General features: G+C 39.4%; 1 protein-coding gene across 2 annotated transcripts in view; it reads right to left on the bottom strand.

Moving 5' to 3' along the window:
* Positions 1–1157: 1157 nt before the first annotated feature.
* BNIP3 (BCL2 interacting protein 3) overlaps positions 1158–14482 on the bottom strand; it is an 87043-nt gene continuing 73718 nt past the window's right edge. Inside the window, exons 1-6 of one of the 2 annotated variants that reach the window (XM_067786668.1) lie at positions 5626–5800; positions 5229–5415; positions 3214–3298; positions 3085–3155; positions 1520–1672; positions 1158–1453 (exon numbers count right to left, since the gene is read on the bottom strand). In XM_067786668.1, the coding sequence (XP_067642769.1) occupies positions 1402–1453; positions 1520–1672; positions 3085–3155; positions 3214–3298; positions 5229–5383 (516 nt within the window). In that variant the 5' untranslated portion in view covers positions 5384–5415; positions 5626–5800 and the 3' untranslated portion in view covers positions 1158–1401. Of the gene's footprint in view, positions 1454–1519; positions 1673–3084; positions 3156–3213; positions 3299–5228; positions 5416–5625; positions 5801–14482 lie in introns of those variants that run through there. The other variant, XM_067786666.1, reaches the window with a different exon arrangement.

The raw sequence follows: 14482 nt of genomic DNA, 5'->3' as shown, positions 1-14482 counted from the left end.
TTCAGAAAATTGCAGTTCGAATTCAGAAAATTGCAGTTCGAATTCAGAAATTTATAAGTAGGGTGTCAATTTTCAAAAGTTATTTTAATTAATTAATTGTATACTTATGTTACTTGCGGAAGTGTTAATGCTTCCTTGACCATGTTGCCAAAATGGTGGCTTGGGTATAGTGTACCCCAAGTTTTCTTCAAGGTGTGTACATCCCGAACTTTGAAATCAAATGGAGGATAATTCTTTCCAACAAGTGCATGATGATGCACAGCAGTTTGGTAGCAGTGGAAGGGAGAGACCTCCACAGAGTTGCGAAGGTGGAGGAAGACTTGACCTCTCATGGTGCTCCCAATCGCCGTCAGTTACCGCGAAACAGGGAAAGATGGCAGATTTGTTACGAAACCGCCAAAATCGCGATTACGCGCCAATTCATGATGAAGATGATGATGGCGGATAAGTTGAGATATTTTGACATATGGAGCTAAGATCTATGCAGGCAGTACTTATACGTTACTTCCGGGAGTGTGGACGCTCCGTTGACTGTCTAAGTGGTCACATCTTGGTCATCACTGCTTTTATACTCAGAGCAGATCAATGGTGGTGACGCTAAGAATACAGCTGGATCGCATTGTAATTGTTTCTTATGACCGAGAGTTTTTTTCTTCGCTATCTCGCAAAATTGATTTAAACGAGTTAAGATGTCCAATGCTTCCTTAACACATAGATACCATCTTGCATACATTTATTTCCATTGGATGAATAAAAAATACCCGACAAATTTTCTGAACTTGAATTGCAATTTTCTGAATTTAAATTGTAATTTTCTGAACTTAAACTGGAAAAGGTGTAGCACAGTTAATACTATGGTACTACATTATGAAGGTATGCCGAAAAATTACCCGACTGTGGATGACCAGAACTTCTTTTTTGAAATTTGCGAAAATATTTGTTGTTTTTGTGAATACCACAAAGATACGTATTTGATTGTCCACAATTGATAATCAACATTTTGTTGCTTTCCTTTTCAATCGATTTTTATTTTCTCCCAAAATCAAAAATAAAAATGGCTTATCAATTTTATACACATGTACATATGTACGTACGTGTATTGCATGTATGTATGTATTACTTCTTAATTCTTATTTTTAGTTAAAAAATAAGCAATATTATTTGTGTTGTGGTATGAAAATATGTTTATTTTGTTTTGTATTGGATTATATGCGTTTCCATTATACATCTCTGATAGCGCCTTAATTCGCGTTTTTTGTTTTTTTTTTTATTCACAAATATTACAAAAAATCGATTAATTTTAACTTTTGCTTCTTTTTCTTTGCATTCGTGGTATCGTTTAAAATATTAATATATTAAAATAATATGCTTTATAAAAATCACTTCTCATTAATATTCAGTTCAGTCGATGACGACTCGGGTCAAAAGTATGCCACGTTTGCTGAGCCATAAACTGTTAAAAAAAACAAATACAGTTTTGATTATCTGCAAACTATATTATAAATGTACTGTTACTTACCCAAGTCCAGCGCCTAATAGCAAGGACAACACATTCGACAAAATAAGCGAGTATAGTATTTCTCTGGAAAAAAGCGAATTCTTGCCAAGGCGTGTTAGACGTATGGAATAGCCAGCGCCCTTCTTTTTTTGTGGATGTTCAAATTTCCAATCTCTGTAACGATAATATTAAATTATTTCGTATCAAATTATCGCGCTTTTGCATTACCGTGTATATGACATATCTCTGTGAGGAGACGTGCCAAGGGGGGCATACATTGCGTATGTCGGCGTAGATTCCGGATAAGTAATAAGAGTTTCACCTTTTACAGTATTCAGATCGAAGTTGAGCTAGACGCTTCCCATGGCAGCTGGTTCTATGTACCGGAGCGACTCGGTATTTTTCCCCCCACCAAGGTTTGTCATTTCAGTGTAACTCCATTTAATTTGTTGCGTGCCTCTCACAAATTATCATCCTCGGAGCAGCTTCTTGCAGCTGGACTGCTCCATACCCTCCTGCTCCGGGAAGGTATTGAACCTAACCCCCTTCCCAGGCTGTGGTTCTGCTGCATATGTCGGATAAGAATTTATCTCAGACGGTCATAGTCTTGTCAGTGTGTCACGTGTAAAAGATGGTTACACCGTTCGGGCTGTTCTTCCTAAGGCAGCCGGTTCTATGTACCGGAACCACTCGGGATTTTTCCCGACTAAGGGCTGTCATTTCAGTGTAACCCCATTTAATTTTCTGGGTTGGAACCCAACGTTCATCGCCACTGAAATTTCTACAAAACCTTTGTGGCTTTCTGCTGTTCACGTTAAAGGACGGTTCACTCTCAAGCGTACCTCCGCCACCTTCTAGCAGCAACATTGCCCAGCAGGCCACATCAACTGTTCGCTGTTGTTCGCGCCATACGGCGCCTCTAGCGAATCCGGCCGCTCCCACCCATCACTACAATCTACGTAGCATGCACTGTAGCAATGCCGAGCACCAGCTTTTACCTCCGTCGCACCCCTCCTTTTCCGACACAAGCACTCGCGTAAGAAGGAGTCGTCATGAATCCCTAGTCCCCCACACCGTATGCTCCGTATGCCAGCTAAGAATATTTATGATCGCGATGCAGTTCATGCCTTGGCCGATGTCACCTTTATAGATGCTCTGGGCTTAGCTGCAAATCAAGAAACAAAGCTGACTGCCAGATCTGACCTCCGAACTTGCGATAGCTACAACATCCATTGTAAAGATCGCACAAGGCGCAATGGTAGCAGCTTCATGGAACTAGGGGTTGGTGCGGGATGGCCTACAAGGTTCAATGTGGTCATATTAAACCGTTCCTGAGATTGTAGGGCTGGTATCTTAGTGGAGCTTGCTACCGGGGCGTACCCGATATATGTGTATACGGCAAATATGAACATCGATAACATCCCACAAAACTATCGGGGAGTATCCTTATCGCTACAACAACAACTAGAACCTTCATCCTGAGTTTGCATCACGCGACTTCAGAATATTGTTCTAGAAATTTAGCGCTTACATCTAATCAAACTAAGCAAACTATTTTCTTTAATATACATATATCTAAAACATACTTGGGTGGCTGTTGATCTGGTCGGCTATTCCATTCATCTAGCCAGTCGGTATCTTTACGACTATCGCCCTCCTGCAACGAAATTTAGAATTAGAGTTGTAAAACATTTTCAAATCAACTAATTACTAACCTTATTCCAATAATTTATATAGACATGCTTGAGATCTTCATCAGGTGTGAGTTCGGTATTTGGACTGTTTGGTGGCGATTTGGGGCTAAATATAAAATTTAAAGGAATGCGTTAAACAAGCGTAAATATTACTTATGACACTAACGGCTGAGTTCTGTAATTCAGTCTCATCTCCAGTCTCTAAATTTGAGATTTTCCTTTAGAGACAATTTTGGTGACTTGATTTGTTTTCGGTATTCAGTAAACGAAAGTCACAAAAACAATTCACCATATCAACGAAATTCACCAAAAGGACAATTTACTCATACATTGAACAAATAATATACCATTGAATTTTGTCAACATAACGTTGGATGGTATTGTGTGTAGGTTCGAACCTCAGCGGCGCCACATAGAGTTCGATGGTTTTTTTTTAAGTATTTTCTGTTTTTTAATTTTTTCTATGCTTATTTTAATTTGAGGAATAAACCAACATATTTAAAGCGTTTTTCGCAAATAATTTTCATTATTTTTCTGAAATTTTCATGTTTGTGATCTGCCCCGGCCCAGCTCACAAATTAGTGATTGCTTTTGTAAGGCTGGAGACGCGAGACAGCTTACAGAATGGCAAATTGTTTCAAAAGTGATTTTCACACCAAATAGTCTCTAGTAGTGACTACACCTTGTACAGTTTAAGTTCAGAAAATTACAATTCAAGTTCAGAATTTCCACTTTAAATTCAGAAATTTACAATTCAAGTTCAGAAATTTACAATTCCAACTCGGAATTTTCAATTTAAGTTCAGAAAATTACAATTCAAGTTCAGAAATTCCAATTTAAATTCAGCAATTTCCAACTCAAGTTCAAAAAATTACAATTTAAATTCAGAAAATTGCAATTCAAGTTGAGAAAATTCAGTTCAGAAGTTTGAATTCAAACTCAGAAAATTTGTCGGGTATTTTTTTTTCATCCAATGGAAATAAATGTATGTAAGATAGATGGTATCTATGTGTTAAGGAAGCATTGGACATCTTAACTCGTTTAAATCAATTTTGCGAAATAGCGAAGAAAAAAACTCTCGCTCATAAGAAACAATTGCAATGCCATCCAGCTATATTCTTAGCGTCACAACCATTGATCTGCACTGAGTATGACAGCAGTGATGACCAAGATATGACCACTTAAACAGTCAACAGAGCGTCCACACTCCCGGAAGTAACGTATAGTCACTGTCTGCATAGATCTTGGCGCCATATGTCAAAATATCTCAACTTATCCGCCATCATCACCATTCATCATGAATTGGCACTTAATCGCGATTTTGGCAGTTTCGTAACAAATCATGTCAGCTTTCCCTGCTTTGCGGTAACTGACGGCGATTGGAAGAACCATGAGAGGTCAAGTCTTCCTCCACCTTCGCAACTCTGTGGAGGTCTCTACCTTCCACTGCTTCCAAACTGTTTTTTTCGACTGAAGTACTTTCTTGGCCGTAGCGTCATCATGAATTTGTTGGAAAGAATTATCCTCCATTTGATTTCAAGGTTCGGGATGTACACACCTTGAAGAAAATTTGGGGTACACTACAACCAAGCCACTTTTGGCAACATGGTCAACGAAGCATCAACACTTCCGCAAGTAACATATAAGTATAAAATTAATTAATTAAAATAACTTTTGCAAATTAACACCCTACTTATAAATTTCTGCATTCGAACTGTAATTTTCTAAACTTGAAATGTAATTTTCTGAACTCGAAATGTAATTTTCTGAACTTGAAATGTAATTTTCTGAACTTGAAATGAAAATTCTGAACTTGAATTGTAATTTTCTGAACTTGAATTGTAGTTTTCTAAATTCAAATTGGAATTTCTGAACTAGAATTGTAAATATCTGAACTTGAATTGTAAATTTCTGAATTTAAATTGGAAATTCTGCACTTGAATTGTAAATTTATGTACTTGAATTGTAATTTTCTTAACCTAAACTGGAAAAAATGTAGACACGGCTTACTGAATTCAGCTGTAAGTATCACTTACCTATCCCTGGGTGTATCACGTCGCGAACTGGCGAGTGAAACGACACGACTGGAGTGATTTGATTCGCGTTGCGCCTCACGTAATAAACGTAAATACTCTTCGCCATTTGTGAAGGGTAATGGTGTGATTCTATCGGGACTCTTAACACCAGCCATTGTAGCGGCACTGCTCAGCTCAATCCAAGATTCTGTATATAGAATGGAAACAATGAAGAACATTAAACATTCTATTTTTCAAGGTAAAGTTATACTAAATTTATTTAATAAATGGTAGAGTATTCATCAAAGGTCGGATTAGACATATGAACTCGACTGCACCACATTTAATAATTAGTTATAAATATTCCTTCTAAAAGTTCAGTATAAAAGTTAATGTAAACGTGATTCGAGAAACTTACAAGAATAAGGAAAACTGCTACAACTTAACACAGACTTTTGCTCAGAACAATGGCGAAACACATACAAAAACAAAGAAGCAAAAATACTGAAATGCTTATATGTGAATCCAAAAATTAAATAAACGATACAAACGTCGTATGGACGTCTACACTCGAATGCATTGAGAACTTGACTGAATTCTCTGTTGTCTGCTGGCTGACTCGTTAATGAAAGTCAATAGCTTATTTATCTCAAGGGCGCGTTCAAAACTTGTTATAAAAGGAAGATGAATCTGTTTTTCAGTTGAGTAAAATTATTTATTTCAAATAGTTGTAGAAACACGAATTTCGTTGCGGCATGGACTAAGATTTTTCAATATGACTACGAAGCTTGTGCAATTAAGCGTTGTTGTTGTTGTTGTTGTTGTAGCGATAATGTTATCGATGGGATGGTCGTTTGCCGGATACAGATATCGGGAAAGATTTATATGGTCACATTAAACCTTCAGACCATCCCTCCCTCCCCACCCACAAATTCCATGAGGAGCTTGGGGTCGCCAGAGCCTCGTCTGTTAGTGAAACAGGATTCACCGCGGATAGGTGAGGTTGACAATTGGGTTTGGAGAAGCTATATATTCGCTGGCAACCTGAAAGGGTTGCGCTACATAGCCCTTTGCCATATGAGTCCCATGCGCGCCCATAAGACAGTAGTGACCTGTTAGAATGCCCACTAATAGGATGATAGAGAGGCGATTCAGAAGTATGACCGATTGCGATCTCTTTTCGTTCAGCTTTGGTCAGATTTGCCTGGACACGCTACATGTTGGTTCCATGGCTCATCTCGCGTTAGCTTGTTCCGTGAACTGAGATCGCAGACAGTGCTTGCAAGTATTCAGAGATATATTCACACAGCCAGCATATGTGATTGTTTGCAAGCTGTTGCTTTCCCTTGCTAGCTCATAAGCAGCGCAGTTTTTCGAGATGTATGTAACTGTGGCCTGGGACCCATATTATGCTCAGCTTGCACTTAACAGCTAGCTTGTTTAGAGCTTCACGGCACTTTCCAAGGACTTTATAGCAGCTTGGCGGTCGGAAAAAATGGAAACAGAGTAGATCACCGGCCAGTTAATTAGATAGAGAGCAACCACCGCTGCGCTAACTGGCGCCAATTGATAATACCAAGGAAATTTATATCGTTTCCTGTCTGGTCCTTCCAGCTTAGTGGGGACCGCCCTCTCCCTCTGCTTCCGTAGGCTGGTGCCGATAAAAAAATACTTTCTAAGCTGGAGTATCATCTCTCATTCGCATAACATGGCATCGCTGGACTACATATGTGACCTGGAATCATGAAACGACCCTATTGTGCGAAAATACCGTTCTTCACTTTTTGAGTGATTCTTAAGGAAATTTAACAATGGAACAACCCGCAGTTTTCTATATTTCTTAGTTTTTTCACAAATCGCATTTAAAGCCAAATCGGACCACAAATGCGATTTTTTGAAATATTTCGATCCATGCGCCACCTATCGGAGTTTTTTTTTCTTATTATTGCATTGTCATCGGGTTCTGAACTATATTCCAAGTTGCAAGCTACAAGCTCGGGAAGTTAATTAAATTTTAATTACAAAATTCGTTCACAACGGCCAGCCGCTACACAGAGTCAAGCTAAACAAAAACTTTAAACGCGTTTTTCTCGAAAACTTGTTTTCGCACAATAGAGTCGTTTCATGATTCCAGGTCACATATGTTGATGTCTGCATAAAGCTCGCACAGCTCAATTAAATCTTCTTCGGTACTCGCCGTCGCCAACACGTTATCTTGCGAACACTCCCAGAGCCGCCTCATCTGATGTCATGGTCCATGCTTCTGCACCATATAGCAGGACGGGTAGATAAGTGACTTTTAGAGCATGATTTTCGTTTGGCGAGAGGTCTTTACTTTTCACGGGTATGATAAGTGACTTATAGAGCATGATTTCCGTTTGCCCGAGAGAGGTCTTTACTTTTCAATTGCCTACTCAGTCCAAAATAGCGTTTATTGGCAAGAGTGATTCTTCGCTGGATTTCAAATCATGCGCGTGATTGCCAAGGTGCAAATGCTCGATGACAGCAGGTACTTCGTTCTATCCTCATTCACCCAACTTTTCCGCTTCTTTTTTCAGTTTAGAGTAAGCAGAATTTACGGCGCGGGTGTTCAGGTCGATGATATCAATGTCGCCAGCATACGCCTGTAACTGCACGCTCTTATAGATTATTGTTCCAGAGGGGTTAAGTTCTACAGTTTGCATTATTTTAGCAATCAAAATAAATAAATCGCACGAAGAGGGTCATCCTGTCGGGAAAACCAAGTTCAGACATAGCGACACAGATCCTCTTTGTGCCGAAGGCGGCTTTAAAATAGACGAAGCGGTAAGTGTGTCAAGGCTTTTTTTCGGGGTCTTTTTCAAGTTTAGTGTAACAGAACAGCGGCGAAGATGCTTCCGCTGGGCATCCTTACCTTGGCCTTGGAAAATTGGTTATTTTCTATATAGATTTGGCCACAAGGGCTGTGATTGGTTAATTGTGTAGTGATAAACTGTCCAACACAGATAAACTAAAGTCGGCACAAAGCAGGGTAAAAATTACACCTGCGCTGTACTAGGGGGATTAACCCCCACTTTTGCATTGCCTATAGTAGGTTGTCACAAAGTAGTGTTTCCCTGCGCTCGCATGTCAAAAATTGTCAGCGTTTGATTTTAGAGTTTATAACATTTGGTAAACTACCAATTGCGCATGGTAAGTTATGTTGACTGGTGGAAGTACTTATCGCCCCCTTCTCGTTCCCTGCTGGATACGCCCCTGAATCGGCTCGACTCAAAATGAAAATTTACAAACGCACACGCAAAATACGTTTATCTGAACCTGTTCCATTGTCAATGTTGTTCTTGCAATAAACAACAAAGGAAAACAGCTAACGTACGAACAAAACAGCAAAAGAGTGACTAACAAAAAAATTTCCGCAGGTTTCACAAACTGCCATGACGGTGTTACCTACTTACATATGTATGTACTGCATTCAATGGCCAACAGTAACAAAGAAGGTAATATAATAACAAAACGCAAAATGCTCATAGTAAATATTTACGAACGGTAGAGGAAAAAAAAACATGTTTTGCCTTCATAACAAATGGCGGCGCATCGAGTGGCAGATGTAGGTACTGATTCATTCCGTATAAATAAACGGCCGCCGTGGTGTGATGGTAGCGTGCTCCGCCTACCACACTGAAGATCCTGGGTTCACGCCCCGGGCAAAGCAACTTCAAAATTTTAGCAACACATTTTTTCAATTAGAAGAACAATTTTCTAAGCGGGGTCGCCCCTCGGCAGTGTTCGGCAAGCACTCCGAGTGAATTTCTGCCATGAAAAGCTTCTCAGTGAAAACTCATCTGCCTTGCAGGAGCCGTTGTTGTTGTTGTTGTTGTAGCGATAAGGTTGCTCCCCGAAGGCTTTGGGGAGTGTTATCGATGTGATGGTCCTTTGCCGGACACAGATCCGGTACGCTCCGGTAACACAGCAACATTAAGGTGCTAGCCCGAATATCTCGGGAACGATTTATGTGGCCAAATTAAACCTTCAGGCCATTCCCTCCCTCCCCACCCCCAAGTTCCATGAGGAGCTTGGGGTAGCCAGAGCCTCGTCTGTTAGTGAAACAGGATTCGCCGCGGATAGGTGAGGTTGACAATTGGGTTTGGAGAAGCTATATATTGCGCTGGCAACCTGAAGGGTTGCGCTACACAGGAGCCGTTCGCAGTCGGCTATAAGCAAGTAGAGCCCGTCCAGCGGTAAACGTCTAGTTGAGGGGTGGACTGCTAATATGCTACCAAAAAAAATCGAAAGAGGTCTCAAACGAAGGCGGAAAAGAAAAATTGTATCTCTGTCCGGAGATATTTGCAGTTGAAGTTGGCGATTTTCATGTGTTTGTTGTAATGTTGGGTACCGACAAAAAAAATTGTGAACATAAGTGTTTTGTGCGAATATAGTTTTGGTCTCCACAGCACAAAAATACTATAGATACCACCCCGGTTTCGGAGCGACCCGCCAGGTAATTTTTCGGTTTTTCTAATATCTTTTGAACGAGTTAAAATTTTTTTTTCCGCCTTCGGGTTATTAATACTGATGACAAGATGCGTCGTTTGAGATCTTTCGATATTTTTGGTAGCGTATTAGCAGTCGACCCCTCAATTAGACTTTTACCCGTTCAGCTAATTTGTAGAAAAAACTAAAAGGAGCACGACGCAAATTGGAAGAGAAGCTCAGCCTAAAATCTTTTCGGAGGCTATCGCGCCTTACATTTATTTTAATTTTATTTTTTATATATATAAAAAATTTAATTTCTTATGGAACGACGTAGTTCCTGGAGAAAATAGCAAATAACAAATTTTAGGTACATACAAACACAGTGGCAAGAAATATAGTAGGAGCAGGTTATTATACAAAGTTATTGTTATTGATGTTGGAAAATAATTTAAAAAGTTAACAAGACAACCATGGCCGCTAAGCCATGTTCTTAGTTAAAGGTCTAATTAAACTTCCTTAACCCTAACGCCATAGTCGTAACCATACCCATATCCATAACCATCTCCAATGTGATCGATTAATGGTGCATTAACCTAAAAATCGTGAGAATTTCATAAAAATGAAGAAAACGTAAAAAATTACAAACATGTTCCACAAAAAATAAGTCTCTTAGTCATAACGTATCCAAAACAATGAATAAAATCTACAAAAAGTTATTAAATTCACCAACTCAAATATTTTTAGATTATGGATATGGCGAGAAACCAAAAACCAATTCGTTGGCTATGGTATGGTTATGGCGTTAGCGTTATGGTATGCCACCATTAATCGATTATATCAATTTCCATAAGGTAGGTTCGATCAGCTGTTTTATCTGGTTATGGTTATATGGTTTTAAGTCACCATTAATTGGCCCTTAAAGCTCATTCAGCTAGCTTAACGGCATCTCTGTCAGCTTACTTAAACCATCCAACTTTTTTTTTAGAAGAGGAAGCATCGAAAGCCTCAACGCTAGTGTGGTAGAATAACCGCACTATCATTCTACCGTCTAAGTTTCATTTATACTAGAAAAACCATAATATGTTCCATCTAAATTGTTCTAATTGTTGTTCCCATCTTATGATTCCAGGACCAATTTTAGATGATTCCCAGACAGTTCGGGGATAATTTGGGATCTTTTCGAGACTAGCGATGTTTGGATTATTCCGGGAATATTTTGAGATCATTTCGGGATTGTCTTAGGTAGATACTATTTCGTGATCAATTTTGGAATGTGTTGGGGAAAATTTCAGGACGATTTGCGCGATTATTGCGGGACTATTTTGAGATCGTTATGGCGGCAATGCGTGGGATCATGTCAGAGCCATTTTTATATTAGTATGGGATTACGTGTGCGGCCACCGTGGGGTGATGGTAGCGTGCTCCGCCTACCACACCGTATGCCCTGGGTTCACACCCCGAGCAAAGCAACATGAAAATTTTAGAAATAAGGATTTTCAATTAGAAGAAAATTTTTCTAAGCGGGGTCGCCCCTCCCCAGTGTTTGGCAAGCGCTCCGGGTGTATTTCTGCCATAAAAAGCTCTCAGTGAAAACTCATCTGCCTTGCAGATGCCGTTCGGAGTCGGCATAAAACATGTAGGTCCCATCCGGCCAATTTTTAGGGAAAATCAAGAGGAACATGACGCAAAATTGGAAGAGAAGCTCGGCCTTAGATCTCTTCGGAGGTTATCGCGCCTTACATTTATTTTTTTATTTATGGGATTACGTTAGCGACAATTTTAGGATCAATTTGGTACTATTTTGGAATTATTTAGCAGTGTTCGAAAAGATGAGTACGAAAAAATTTTCTGACTGTTATTATTGTTGGACTGTTATCGGTTTGTTATCGGCGTATTATCAATAATAAATCTTCTCGAAAAGTTGTCGGTATATTATGGAAAAGCTATTGATTTTTTCAAAGTGTTATCGATGGCTAATCGAAAAAATATTGATATGTTATCGAAAAGTTAACGAATAAATCTATTTCTTCGTCACTCAAATAAAATTTGTTTAAATAAAAAAAAAATTGTATTCGTAAATAACCTACAAAAAATAATGAATCTTTTATTCGTTATTCGAATAAATTTTTCCCAACTCTGGGTGTACCCAAATTGGTACAATGACCACATATGGGTATTTGTTTTTTTAACCCGGTTTAAATGCATATTTTTAAACTATTTTTTGGGGCTTTGATAGTTGATTTGGACTAAACTCACCTTGGTCTCTTCTAGACGACAATGGGCCGAGGTGTCTGCTATGGGCTGCATCTAAGATAATATCAGTATCGTGAGCAAACATTTCAATGCATCCCGAAATATTAAGCGTTTGCGCCAGCAAACCACACTCCTGGTTCCATAGTTGTTGTTGTTGTTGTAGCAGTGCTTCGCCCCATCCAATAGGTGCGACCGATCACAAATTGTCATCAATATCCTCTAACGGGAGTCCAAGGAAATTTGCAGTTTCAACAGGGGTGGACCATAATAAGAGGGATGTTAGAGGCCGCTAGGGAGGGAGGTAGCTGTTTATTCTGTTGCAAAGCTCATCGATCTGTGGGCCTGGGCCTGTGGCCATTATTGTGGAGTCATCGATAGTAACTCCTTCTGGTGGCGAAGGTAGCTTTGATAGGTAGAAGTTAAACAAGAGTGGGGATAGGACGCCACCCTGTGGCACCCCTTGTTTAATTCTTCTTGGTTTTGATGTTTCGTTTCTAAATTCCACCGATGCCTGCCGACCACCCAGATAATTTACGGTCCACCTTTTAAGACATGGGGGAATGGTAGACGCTTCCAGGTCTTGCAGTAACGTGCCACGGTTGACCGTATCAAAAGCTTTTGATAGGTCTAGCGCAACGAGTACTGTTCTATGGTGGGGGTTTTGTTTTAAACCGCAATTTATCTGGGTGATAATGGCATTTAGCGCGGTGGAGGTACTATCGAGTTTTCTAAAGCCATGCTGATGATAGGCTAGCTGCAAATTTGCTTTGAAGTAGGGGAGCAAAATGGCTTCAAGCGTCTTGGCTACTGGTGATAGGAGAGATATCGGGCGATATGACTGATTCCGTAGTTAAAGTGGCTACTGCCGGATTTATAGCCAATTCCTTTTTCAAACGGTCATCACATACAAGAAACCTATAAAGCAATGATACATTGCACTCTAAGCGTTCCGACTACTTTCCGCTCCATACTGTTGTTTGTTATCAATTATCTGATTAACTTGTTAACTAAATAGAGGAGTGTATTACTAACTTTTACTGTCGCCTTTATCATTGTCTGTCTATTCGCTTTCCTGTCTGCGACTTCTTTTGTCTATTCTATCTAACATCGACATTGAAATTCGCAGTAGTTCTTACTGGCTTACAACACACGCTATCAGTTATGCTAGCATGAGTTGCATGGGGTTCCTTGGCTCTCAGCTCAATAAAGTGTGAGCTGACGGTTACGCAGGCAGATCAGTGAGTAAAATTTGGTGCTACCAATACTCTGCCAAACGCCTCGGTCTGCAATGTGCATCACTGTACTATGTAGGTATGCATATTAAAATGTTCGCAATTTATCAGCATGAGGTTTTTGACCGCAACTTGTCCTACTTTTTATACTCAGCTGAGCAGAGCTCACAGAGTACCTATATTAATTTTGTTCGCATAACGGTACCCCGTAACGGCATAAACTAATCGAGATAGATATCGACTTCTATATATCAAAATGATCTGGGCGAAAAAAGAAATCCGTTTAGCCATGTCCGTCCGTCCGTCCGTCCGTCTGTCTGTCCGTGAACACGATAACTTGAGTAAATTTTGAGGTATCTTGATGAAATTGGGTATGTAGGTTCCTAGCCACTCATCTCACATCGCTATTTATAATGAACGAAATCGGACTATAACCACGCCCACTTTTTCGATATCGAAAATTTCGAAAAACCGAAAAAGTGCGATAATTCATCACCAAAGACGGATTAAGCGATGAAACTTGGTAGGTTGGTTTGCCCTTATGACGCAGAATAGAAAATTTGTAAAATTTTGGATATTGGGCGTGGCACCGCCCACTTTTAAATGAAGGTAATTTAAAAGTTTTGCAAGCTGTAATTTGGCAGTCGTTGAAGATATCGTGATGAAATTTGGCAGGAACGTTACTCCTATTACTATATGTGTGCAAAATAAAAATTTGCAAAATCGGATGACGAACATGCCCACTTTAAAAAAAATTTTAAAAGTCAAATTTTAAGAAAAAATTGAATATCTTAACAGCATATAAGTAAATTATGTCAAAATTCAACTTCAGTAATGTTATGGTGCAACAAAATACAAAACTAAATGAAAATTTCAAAATGAGCGTGGCTCCGCCCTTTTTCATTTAATTTGTCTAGAAAAATTTACCAATCATGTGAAATTTGGTAGGGGCATTGCTTCTATGATGATAACTGTTTTCTGTGAAAATGGGCGAAATCGGTTGAAGCCACGCCCAGTTTTTATACACAGTCGAACGTCTGTCCTTCCGCTCGGCCGTTAACATGATAACTTGAGCAATAATCGCTACAACTTTACTAAACTTAGTTCACGTACTTACGGATGAAACATGATAATTGGATTGGTTAATTGACGCAAAATATAACTTTAGGGAAAACTTTCTAAAATGGGTGACAACCAAAGCCCTTTGGATCTTGGCAGGAATACTGTCCATGGTGTTACATACATAAATAAATTTACGGTACCCGACAGATGATGTTCTGGGTCACCCTGATCCACATTTTGGTCGATATCTTGAAACCGCCTTAACATATACAACTA

This window comes from Eurosta solidaginis, chromosome 5 (genome assembly GCF_040869045.1).
Source record: "Eurosta solidaginis isolate ZX-2024a chromosome 5, ASM4086904v1, whole genome shotgun sequence".
In the NCBI taxonomy this organism is placed as follows: Eukaryota; Metazoa; Arthropoda; class Insecta; order Diptera; family Tephritidae; genus Eurosta; species Eurosta solidaginis.
The sequence above is the reverse complement of the archived record's forward strand: the minus strand, read 5'-3'. Positions and strand labels throughout refer to the sequence as shown.